Source organism: Lonchura striata, chromosome 1 (assembly GCF_046129695.1).
Source record: "Lonchura striata isolate bLonStr1 chromosome 1, bLonStr1.mat, whole genome shotgun sequence".
Taxonomy (NCBI): Eukaryota; Metazoa; Chordata; class Aves; order Passeriformes; family Estrildidae; genus Lonchura; species Lonchura striata.
In genome coordinates, this window is record NC_134603.1 from 1,543,483 (window position 1) to 1,555,309 (window position 11,827).

An 11,827-nucleotide genomic window follows, 5' to 3' on the forward strand; every position below is an offset into this window, starting at 1 on the left:
AACCCCAATCAAACCCCAATCAAACCCCCAATCAAACCCCAATCAAACCCCAATCAACCCCCAATCAACCCCCAATCAACCCCCAATCAATCCCCAATCAACCCCCAATCAATCCCCAATCAAACCCCAATCAAACCCCCAATCAACCCCCAATCAAACCCCAATCAAACCCCAATCAATCCCCAATCAAACCCCAATCAATCAAACCCGCCGTCCCCGCCGCCATGGAGTCGCTGGTGTTCCTGTGTGCCCGCCGCGTGGTCGCCCGTCGCCCGCTGCCGCCGCTGCCGCCCGCGCTCTTCCCGCCGCTCCTGGGCGCCGCCGCCGCCGCCGGCCGGGCGCCGCTCCTGGTGGACCTGGTGAGCTCCTGGCCCTTCCCGGCGCTGCACCTGCGGCGCCTGCTGGGCCGCCAGGAGCTGCTGAGGGACCAGCCCTGCAAGCTCTGCCTCCAGGCCCTCGTCCTGGCCCTGGTGGCCACGCTGCGCCGGCAGCTGGAGGAGCCCGGCCGCCGCTCCAGGTGGGTTCTGCCACGGGCGAGGGCTTGGGGGAACTTCTTGGGTTTGGTGGGTTCCTCTTGGGTTTGGTGGGTTCTTCTTGGCTTTGATGGTTCCTTCTTGGTTTTGATGGTTCCTTCTTGGTTTTGGTGGTTCCTTCTTGGGTTTGGTGGTTCCTTCTCATTTTTGAATGTTCCTTCCCATCTCTGATGGTTTCTTCACATTTTTGATGGTTCCTTCTTGGGTTTGGTGGTTCCTCCTCATTTTTGATGGTTCCTTCCCATCTTTGATGGTTCCTTCCCATTTCCAATGGTTTCCTCTTGTCTTTGATGGTTTCTCCCCATCTTTCATGGCTTCCTCCCATTTCTGAGGGTTTCCTCCTGTTTTTGATGGTTTCTTCTTGGTTTTGATGGTTTCCTCCCGTTTTTGATGGTTCCTTCCCAATTTTGAAGGTTCCTTCCCATTTTTGATGGTTTAATTGAATGCCATTTTCATGGTTCCTTCCCATTTTCATGGTTTCTTCCAATTTTTGATGGCTCCTTCTTGGTTTCGATGGTTTCCTCCCGTTTTTGATGGTTCCTTCCCATCTTTGATGGTTTCTCCTTCTGGTTTGGGTGGTTGGAGCTGCTGCGGGACCGGCCCTGCAAGCTCTGCCTCCAGGCCCTCGTCCTGGCCCTGGTGGCCACGCTGCGCCGGCAGCTGGAGGAGCCCGGCCGCCGCTCCAGGTGGGTTCTGCCACGGGCGAGGGCTTGGGGGAGCTTCTTGGGTTTGGTAGTTCCTTCTCATCTTTGGTGGTTTCTTCTTGGCTTTGATGGCTTCTTCCAACTTTTGATGGTTCCTTCTTGTTTTCGATGGATCCTTCTTGGTTTTGGTGGTTTCTCCCCATTTTTGATGGTTCCTTCCCATCTTTGATGGTTCCTTCTTGGTTTCGATGGTTTCATCCCATTTTTCATGGTTTCCTCCTGTTTTTGATGGTTCCTTCTTAGTTTTCATGGTTCCTCCCTGTTTTTGGTGGTTCCTTCTTGGTTTTGATGATTCCTTCCAATTTTCCATGGTTCCTTCCCATTTTTGATGGATTCTTCTTGGTTTGGATGGTTTCTTCCAACTTTTGACAGCTTCTTCTCGTTTTCTATGGTTTCCTCTGGTCTCTGATGGTTTCTTCTTGTTTTTGATGGATTCTTCTCATTTTTGATGGTTTCCACCCGTCTTTGATGGTTTCTTCCAATTTTTGATGGTTCCTTCTTGGTTTCGATGGTTTCCTCTTGTCTTTGATGGTTTCTCCCCATCTTTCATGGTTTCCTCCCATTTCTGAGGGTTTCCTCTTCTCTTTGATGGTTTCTTCCCATTTTTGATGGTTTCTTCTCGTGTTTGGTGGTTCCTACATGTTTCTCGTGGTTCCTTCTTGGTTTTGATGGTTTCATCCCATTCTTCATGGTTTCCTCCTGTCTTTGATGGTTTCTTCTTGGTTTTGATGGTTTCTTCTAACTTTTGATGGTTCCTTCTTGTTTCCGATGGTTTCTTCCCATTTTTGATGGTTCCTTCCTGTTTTTGTCTTTGATTGGTTCTTCCTATTTTTGGTGGTTTCTTCTTAGTTTTGATGGCTCCTTCTCGTTTTCGATGCTTTCCACCTCTCTTTGATGGTTTCATCCCATTTCTGATGGTTCCTTCATGTTTTGTTGGTTCCTTCCCATTTTTCATGGTTCCTTCCAGTTTTTCATGGTTTCCTCCCATTTTTGATGGTTTCCTCCAATTTTTGATGGTTTCTTCTAATTTTTGATGGTTTCTTCTTGGTTTTGGTGGTTTCCTCCTGTCTTTGATGGTTTCTCCCCATCTTTCATGGCTTCCTCCCGTTTTTGATGGTTCTTTCTCAGTTTTGAAGTTTTCTTCTCATTTTTGATGGTTCCTTCTCATTTTTGATGCTTTCTTCCAACTTTTGATGGTTTCCTCCATTTTTCCATGGTTTCTTTTTGGCTTTAATGCTTTCCTCTCATTTTTGAGGCTTTCCTCCCATTTTTGATGATTTCCTCCCATTTTTCATGCTTTCCTCCCATTTTTCATGGTTTCCTCCCATTTTTGATGTTTCCTTTTTCCATTTTTGATGTTTTCTTCCCATTTTTGTGATGCTTTCCTCCCACTTTTGTGATGCTTTCCTCCCATTTTTCATGGTTTCCTCCCCTTTTTGTGATGGTTTCCTCCCATTTTTGATGGTTCCTACTCATTTTTGATGCTTTCTTCCCACTTTTGATGGTTTCCTCCATTTTTCCACGGTTTCTTTTTGGCTTTAATGCTTTCCTCCCATTTTTTGATGCTTTCCTCCCATTTTTGATACTTTCCTCGCATTTTTCATGGTTTCCTCCCATTTTTGATGTTTCCTTTTTCCATTTTTGACGTTTTCTTCCCATTTTTGTGATGCTTTCCTCCCATTTTTGATGCTTTCCTCCCATTTTTCATGGTTTCCTCCCATTTTTGATGTTTCCTTTTTCCATTTTTGATGTTTTCTTCCCATTTTTATGATGCTTTCCTCCCATTTTTCATGGTTTCCTCCCATTTTTCATGGTTTCCTCCCATTTTTCATGGTTTCTTCCCATTTTTGTGATGCTGTCCTCCCATTTTTGATGGTTCCTACTCATTTTTGATGCTTTCTTCCCACTTTTGATGGTTTCCTCCATTTTTCCACGGTTTCTTTTTGGCTTTAATGATTTCCTCCCATCTTTCATGGTTTCCTCCCATTTTTCATGGTTTCCTCCCATTTTTGATGTTTCCTTTTTCCACTTTTGACGTTTTCTTCCCATTTTTCATGCTTTCCTCCCATTTTTCATGCTTTCCTTCCATTTTTCATCGTTTCCTCCCATTTTTGATGCTTTCCTCCCATTTCCGCCGCTCCCTTCCCATTTTTTATCCTCCCTCCCCACTTTTGCCTCTTCCCCAGCTCCTTTCGCCTCCGCGTGCTGGACCTGACCGGATTCCCGGACTCGGCGCCGGGCCGCGCTCCGCCCGGGATGAGCGTCTGGTCCAGCACGGTGGCTTTGGCCAAGGCTTGCCTGGAGCTCTCCAAGCACCAGCGGGAATTCCAACGCCGCGGATCCAAGCGGCACAAAGGCCGTTCCGCCGCCGCCGCGCCGCCGCCGCCGGGCGTGGACGTCCACGCCGACCTCTTCGTCAACGGGACGTCCTTCGGGCTGGTGCGCGACGCCCTCCAGAGCGGCGCCGCCGGCCCGCTGCGCCTCAAGTGCCGCGAGCTGCAGGCGGAGGAGCTGTCGGCCGCCGGCATCGCGGCGCTGCTGGAATCCCTGGATCCGGCGTTCCTGCGGCGCGTGGATCTGCGCTTCAACAACCTGGGCCTGACCGGCCTCTCGGTGATCCTGCCGCACCTCTCGCGCTTCCCGCAGCTGCGCAGCCTCAAGCTGCAGTACAGCAACGTGGACGTGCGGCGCCCGACGCTGGAATCGGCCGTCGGGATCCGCTGCCTGGCCGGGCAGCTGGGAATGCTGCCCGGCCTCCGCGAGCTCAACCTGGGATCCTCCCGCCTCTCCGGGAACCTGCGCCAGATCCTCGGGTGAGTCCCGCCGCGATCGCCCGGCGCCGGGGGGCTCGGGGGGCCGCTCCAGCCCGAGCGATCCCGCGCCTCCAGGATTTCCGGGTGCCGGCGTTCCCGCGATGCCGCTGTCCCGGCAGTTCCTGACTCGGTGGTTCTATTGGCCCAGAATTCCATGGTCACCAATTCCAAGATCCCAGGATTCTCCAAGGGTGGACTTGACCATCTTGGAAGTCTTTTCCAGTCTTAGTGACCCCACGATTCCAAAATGTCATTGTCCCAATATTCCCATCATCCCAATATTCTGTTCTCCCGATCATTTATGACTCAGCTATTCCATGATCCCAGAATTCCATGATCGCAAATTCCAGGATTCTCCAAGGCTGGATTTGACCATCTCAGAAATTTTTTCAAATCTTATTGACCCCACGATTCCAAAATGTCATTATCCCAATATTCCCATCATCCCAATATTCTGTTATCCCGATCATTTATGACTCAACGATTCCATGATCCCATAATTCCATGATCACAAATTCCAGGATTCTCCAAGACTGAACTTGTCAATGTTGGAAGTCTTTTCCAGTCTTATTGATCCCACAATTCCAAAATGTCATTATCCCAGTATTTCCACGATCCCATGATTCTGTTACCCCGATCATTTATGACTCAACGTTTCCCTCATCCCATCATCCCATTATTCCATCATCCCATAATTCCAGAGGTCTCAAATGTTTGGCTCAATGGGCTTGGATGTCTTCTCCAGCCCGAGCGATCCCGCGCCTCCAGGATTTCCGGGTGCCGGCATTCCCGCGATGCCGCTGTCCCGGCAGTTCCTGACTCGGTGGTTCTATTGGCCCAGAATTCCATGGTCACCAATTCCAAGATCCCAGGATTCTCCAAGGCTGGACTTTACCATCTTGGAAGTCTTTTCCAGTCTTAGTGACCCCACGATTCCAAAATGTCATTATCCCAATATTCCCATCATCCCAATATTCTGTTATCCCAATCATTTATGACTCAACGATTCCATGATCCCAGAATTCCATGATCACAAATTCCAGGATTCTCCAAGGCTGGATTTGTCAATGTTGGAAGTCTTTTCCAGTCTTATTGATCCCACAATTCCAAAATGTCATTATCCCAATATTCCCACAATCCCATGATTCTGTTACCCCGATCATTTATGACTCAACGATTCCATGATCCCATTATTTCATGATCCCATAATTCCATCATCCCATCATTCCAGGGGTCTCCAATGTTTGGCTCGATGGTCTTAGATGTCTTCTCCACCCCGAGCGATCCTGCGCTTCCAGGATTTCTGTGTCCCGACGTTCCCACGATGCCGCTGTCCCGGCAGTTTCTGACTCAGTGATTCCATGATCCCAGAATTCCATGATCCCAGAATTCCAAGATCCCAGAGTTCTGTCATTCCAGGATTCTCAAAGGCTGAACTTGACCATCCTGGAGGTGTTTCCAACCTCAGCCATCCCAGAATTCCAGGATTTCCTTATCCCAACATTCCCATGATCCCGTCATCCCAATATCTCACGGCTCAACGATTCCCTCCAGAAATTCCAGTTCCCGGAATTCCTTAATTTCAACATTCCCAAAGGTTGGTCTTGGTGGCCTTGAGGGTCTTTTCCAACCATGGATCCACTGATTCCAGGAATTCTTTATCCCAACGTTCCGGCAATCCTGCGACTCCGCTGTCCCGACAGTTTACGGCTCAAAATTCCGACATCCCATAATTCCCTGATCCCATCGTTCCCTGTCCCGTGATTCCCAAGGTTCGGGCTCGGTGGTCTTGGAGATCTTTCCCGACGGGAACGATCCCAGGTTCCCGTGATCCCAGCGCTCGGTGGCTCCGGGATTCCGGAACGCCGCGATTCCGTGACTCCCGCTCCCACCATTCCTGGATTCCCGGATTCCCAAAGGTCGCGTTGATGATCTTGGAGTCTTTCCCACCGTCAGTGGCTCCATGACCTCGCAACTCCACGATCCCAGAATTTCACCCCTCCCTGATCCCAGAATCCCAATATCCCGAGATTCCATAATTCCGTGACTCCACAATTCCACAATTCCCTGGCGCCATGACCCCAAAATTCCCCGATTCCCAAAGGTACAACGTGACCTTCTTGGAGCTCTTCCCCAACCTCAGCCATCCCACAATTCCATGGCTCCGTGATCCCATCATTCCATGATTTTCAAACTTTGACCTTGATGTTCTTGGAGATCTTCCCCAACCTCAGCCATCCCACAATTCCATGGCTCCATGATCCCATCATTCCATGATTTTCAAACTTTGACCTTGATGTTCTTGGAGATCTTTCCCAACCTCAGCCATCCCACAATTCCATGGCTCCATGATCCCATCATTCCATGATTCTCAAGCCTTGACCTTGATAGTCTTGGAGACCTTTCCAACCCCAGCAGCCATTTTGTAACTCCATCATCCCATCATTCCAAAATTCCAGGATTTTCAGGGGTCAAACTCAATGTTCTTGGAGATGTTTCCCAACTTCAGCCATTCCACAATTCCATGATTTCATGATCCCGTTTTTCCATGATTCTCAAGCTTTGACCTTGATGTTCTTGGAGACCTTTCCCAGCCTGACTCATTCCACAATTCCATGACCCCATAACTCCAAAATCCCAGGATTTTCAGAGGTCCAACTCAAATGTTCTTGGAGATGTTCCCCAACCCCAACCATCCCACAATTCCATGACCACATATCTCCAAAATCCCAGGATTTTCAGAGGCCGAACCCGATGTTCCTGCAGCTCTTTCCCAACCCCAACCAGTTCACAATTCCATGACCCCGTAACTCCAAAATCCCAGAATTTTCAGAGGTCCAACTCAATGTTCTTGGAGATGTTCCCCAACCTCAGCCATTCCATAACTCCATGACCCCATAACTCCATAATCCCAGGATTTTCAGAGCTCACACTCAAATGTTCTTGGAGACCTTTCCCAACCTGACTCATTCCACAATTCCATGACCCCATAACTCCAAAATCCCAGGATTTTCTGAGGTCAAACTCAATGTTCTTGGAGATGTTTCCCAACTTCAGCCATTCCACAATTCCATGATTTCATGATCCTGTTTTTCCATGATTCTCAAGCTTTGACCTTGATGTTCTTGGAGACCTTTCCCAACCTGACTCATTCCACAATTCCGTGACCCCATAACTCCAAAATCCCAGGATTTTCAGAGGTCGAACTCAAATGTTCTTGGAGCTCTTTCCCAACCTCAACCATTCTATAATTCCATGGCTCCGTGATCCCATCATTCCATGATTCTGAAACCTTGACCTTGATGTCCTTGGAGACCTTTCCCAACCTGACTCATTCCATAACTCCATGACCTCATAACTCCAAAATCCCAGGATTTTCAGAGGTCCAACTCAAATGTTCTTGGAGATGTTCCCCAACCCCAACCATCCCACAATTCCATGACCACATATCTCCAAAATCCCAGGATTTTCAGAGCTCGAACTTGATGTTCCTGCAGCTCTTTCCCAACCTCAGCCGTCCCACAATTCCATAACCCCATAACTCCAAAATCCCAGGATTTTCAGAGCTCACACTCCAATGTTCTTGGAGATATTCCCCAGCCCCAACCAGTTCACAATTCCATGACCCCATAACTCCAAAATCCCAGGATTTTCAGAGCTCACACTCCAATGTTCTTGGAGATGTTCCCCAGCCCCAAGCCCTCCACAATTCCACCGTTCCAGTGTCTAACCCCCCTGTCCCTCTCCCCTCCCTGCAGCGAGCTCCGCGCTCCGTTGGAAAGCTTGGAATTGGCCTTCTGCTCGCTGCTCCCCGCCGACCTCGCCTTCCTGTCCCAAAGAGTCTCCATGGATCCAGAGCTCTGGGATCCGGAATTCCATGGAGCCAGGGCTCCGTCATCCCATCATCCCATCATCCCATGGGTCTCAGGCCTTGACCTTGATGGTCTTGGAGACCTTTCCCCACCCCAGCAGCCATTTTGTGACTTCATGACCTTGTAACTCCAAAATCTCAGAATTTTTAGAGGTCACACTTGATGTTCTTGGAACTCTTTCCTAACATCAGTCATTCCACAATTCCATGATTTCATGATCCCGTTTTTCCATTATTGTCAACCCTTGAACTCGATGTTCTTGCAGCTCTTTCCCAACCTGACTCATTCCGTAACTCCATGACCCCATAACTCCAAAATCCCAGGATTTTCAGAGGTCCAACTCGATGTTCTTGGAGATGTTCCCCAACCCCAACCATCCCACAATTCCATGACCCCATAACTCCAAAATCCCAGGATTTTCAGAGGCCGAACTCGATGTTCTTGGAGATGTTCCCCAACCCCAACCATCCCACAATTCCATGACCCCATATCTCCAAAATCCCAGGATTTTCAGAGGTCACACTCAAATGTTCTTGGAGATGTTCCCCAACCTCAGCCATTCCATAACTCCATCACCCCATAACTCCAAAATCCCAGGATTTTCAGAGCTCACACTCAAATGTTCTTGGAGACCTTTCCCAACCTGACTCATTCCATAACTCCATCACCCCATAACTCCAAAATCCCAGGATTTTCAGAGCTCGAACTCGATGTTCCTGCAGCTCTTTCCCAACCCCAACCAGTTCACAATTCCATGACCCCGTAACTCCAAAATCCCAGAATTTTCAGAGGTCGAACTCGATGTTCTTGGAGATGTTCCCCAACCTGACTCATTCCATAACTCCATGACCCCATAACTCCAAAATCCCAGGATTTTCGGAACTCACACTCAAATGTTCCTGCAGCTCTTTCCCAACCTCAGCCATTCCATAACTCCATGACCCCATAACTCCAAAATCCCAGGATTTTCAGAGCTCACACTCCAATGTTCTTGGAGATGTTCCCCAGCCCCAAGCCCTCCACAATTCCACCGTTCCAGTGTCTAACCCCCCTGTCCCTCTCCCCTCCCTGCAGCGAGCTCCGCGCTCCGTTGGAAAGCTTGGAATTGGCCTTCTGCTCGCTGCTCCCCGCCGACCTCGCCTTCCTGTCCCAAAGAGTCTCCATGGCTCCGGAGCTCTGGGATCCGGCATTCCATGGAGCCAGGGCTCCGTCATCCCATCATCCCATCATCCCATGGGTCTCAGGCCTTGACCTTGATGGTCTTGGAGACCTTTCCCAACCCCAGCAGCCATTTTGTGACTCCATGACCCCATAGTTCCAAAATCTGAGAATTTTCAGAGGTCCAACTCGATGTTCTTGGAGACCTTTCCCAACCTGACTCATTCCACAATTCCATGACCCCATAACTCCAAAATCTCAGGATTTTCAGAGGTCCAACTCGATGTTCTTGGAGATGTTCCCCAACCCCAACCATCCCACAATTCCATGGATCCGTAACTCCAAAATCCCAGAATTTTCAGAGCTCACACTCAAATGTTCTTGGAGATGTTTCCCAACCTCAGCCATTCCATAACTCCATGACCCCATAACTCCAAAATCCCAGGATTTTCAGAGCTCACACTCAAATGTTCTTGGAGATGTTCCCCAACCTCAGCCATCCCACAATTCCATGGATCCATAACTCCAAAATCCCAGGATTTTCAGAGCTCACACTCAAATGTTCTTGGAGATGTTCCCCAACCTCAGCCATCCCACAATTCCATGACCCCATAACTCCAAAATCCCAGGATTTTCGGAACTCACACTCAAATGTTCCTGCAGCTCTTTCCCAACCTCAGCCATTCCATAACTCCATGACCCCATAACTCCAAAATCCCAGGATTTTCAGAGCTCACACTCCAATGTTCTTGGAGATGTTCCCCAGCCCCAAGCCCTCCACAATTCCACCGTTCCAGTGTCTAACCCCCCTGTCCCTCTCCCCTCCCTGCAGCGAGCTCCGCGCTCCGTTGGAAAGCTTGGAATTGGCCTTCTGCTCGCTGCTCCCCGCCGACCTCGCCTTCCTGTCCCGCAGCCGCCACGCGCCGGCCCTCAAGCGCCTGGACCTGAGCGGCCACGACTTCTCGCGGGCGCTGCTGGAGCCGCTGCGGCTGCTCCTGGAGGAGACCTCGGCCTCGCTGCTGCACCTGGAGCTGACGGAATGCCGCCTGGCCGACGCGCAGCTGGCCGCGCTGCTGCCGGCGCTGCGCCGCTGCCGCCGCCTGCGCTTCCTGGGCCTCCACGGCAACGCCCTGTCCACGGCCGCGCTGCGGGAGCTGCTCCTGCGCACGCTGGAGCTGCCGGATCTCCGCCTCGTCGTTTATCCCTTCCCGGCCGACCGCGCCGCCGCCGAGACCGACGCTCGGAATTCCGACGGCTCGGACAGCCGGGAGGTTTTGGCGGAGGTCGGCGCCGAGTTGGCGCGGGTGTTGGAGGAGTCCGGCAGGGTGGACCAGGTTTGGACGGCCGACCCCTACGGACACGGAGATCTGGATTTCTTCTCCTTGTGAGCCGGGAAAAGCTCGGAATCGGCGGAGCCGAAATCACCGGCGCTGCCTTCTGGAAATCCGGGCGTTCCTCGCCTCGTTCCGATTGGTTTTCCGTCCCATCCCGGTGGTTTTTCCATTTATTTTGGCGGTTTTGTACCGGATTTTTGTATTTTTCCTCCTCATCCCAAAGTTTTTTGTCTCCTTTGGGGATTTTCCCTCTCATCCCAAAACTTTCTGTCTCCTTGGAGGATTTTCCCCCCTCATCCCAAAGTTTTCTATCTCATTTTGGGATTTCTCCCCCTCATCCCAAAGTTTTCTATCTCATTTTGGGATTTCTCCCCCGATTCCAAAGTTTTCTATCTCATTTTGGGATTTCTCCCCCGATCCCGAAGTTTTCCAGCCGAGTTGGCGCGGGTGTTGGAGGAGTCCGGCAGGGTGGACCAGGTTTGGACATCTGACCCCTACGGTCATGGAGATCTGGATTTCTTCTCCTTGTGAGCTCGGAATCGGCGGCGCCGAAATCCGGGAATTCCTCACCTCGTTCCGGTGGTTTTTCCGTTTATTTTGGTGGTTTTGTACCAAATTTTAGGATTTTTTCCCCCTCATCCCAACGTTTTCTGTCTCATTTTGGGATTTCTCCCCCGATTCCAAAGTTTTCTGTCTCATTTTGGGATTTCTCCCCCGATTCCAAAGTTTTCTATCTCATTTTGGGATTTCTCCCCCTCATCCCAACGTTTCCTGTCTCATTTTGGGATTTTTCCCCCTTATGCCAATGTTTTCCCCCTCATCCCGAAGTTTTCTGTATAATTTTGGGATTTCTCTATCCCATCCCGATGTTTTCCCCTTTATCCCAAAGTTTTCTGTCTCATTTTAGGATTTTCTCCCCATCCCAAAATCACTGGCGCCGCCTTCCCGAAATCCGGGCGTTCCTCGCCTCGTTCCGATTGGTTTTCCGTCCCATCCCGGTGGTTTTTCCATTTATTTTGGCGGTTTTGTACCGGATTTTTGTATTTTTCCTCCTCATCCCAAAGTTTTTTGTCTCCTTTGAGGATTTCTCCCCCTTTATCCCAAAGTCTTCTGTATAATTTTGGGATTTTTCCCCCTCATCCCAAAACTTTCTGTCTCCTTTGAGGATTTTCCCCCCTTATCCCAATATTTTTCCCCCTCATCCCAAAGTTTTCTATCTCATTTTGGGATTTCTCCCCCTCATCCCAAAGTTTTCTGTATAATTTTAGGATTTTTCCCCCCCATCCCAAAATTTTCTGTCTCATTTTGGGATTTCTCCCCCTCATCCCGATATTTTGGAGTTTTCCCACCCCAAATCCAAAGTTTTATCCCGGAATTTTTGTTGCCGCGTCCACGGGAAGAAAATCCCGGAAG

At 49.9% G+C, this 11,827-nt stretch overlaps 1 protein-coding gene across 1 annotated transcript; it reads left to right on the forward strand.

Annotated features, from left to right (window-relative positions):
- Positions 1–217: 217 nt before the first annotated feature.
- On the forward strand, positions 218–10,470 carry LRRC14 (leucine rich repeat containing 14). Its single transcript, XM_077781722.1, has 3 exons — positions 218–517; positions 3,424–4,050; positions 9,913–10,470. The coding sequence occupies exons 1-3, from the start codon at positions 225–227 to the stop codon at positions 10,466–10,468; spliced, it is 1,476 nt and encodes a 491-aa protein (XP_077637848.1). The 5' UTR covers positions 218–224; the 3' UTR covers positions 10,469–10,470.
- The last annotated feature ends 1,357 nt before the right edge of the window (positions 10,471–11,827 follow it).

What these genes read in the sequence shown, in the direction of transcription:
- LRRC14 (XM_077781722.1), top strand. Translation starts at nt 225, where the DNA reads ATGGAGTCGCTGGTGTTCCTGTGTGCCCGCCGCGTGGTCGCCCGTCGC. An exon ending in GAGCCCGGCCGCCGCTCCAG is followed by an intron (nt 518 to 3,423) that starts GTGGGTTCTGCC and finishes CCTCTTCCCCAG; the next exon opens with CTCCTTTCGCCTCCGCGTGC. An exon ending in AACCTGCGCCAGATCCTCGG is followed by an intron (nt 4,051 to 9,912) that starts GTGAGTCCCGCC and finishes CCCTCCCTGCAG; the next exon opens with CGAGCTCCGCGCTCCGTTGG.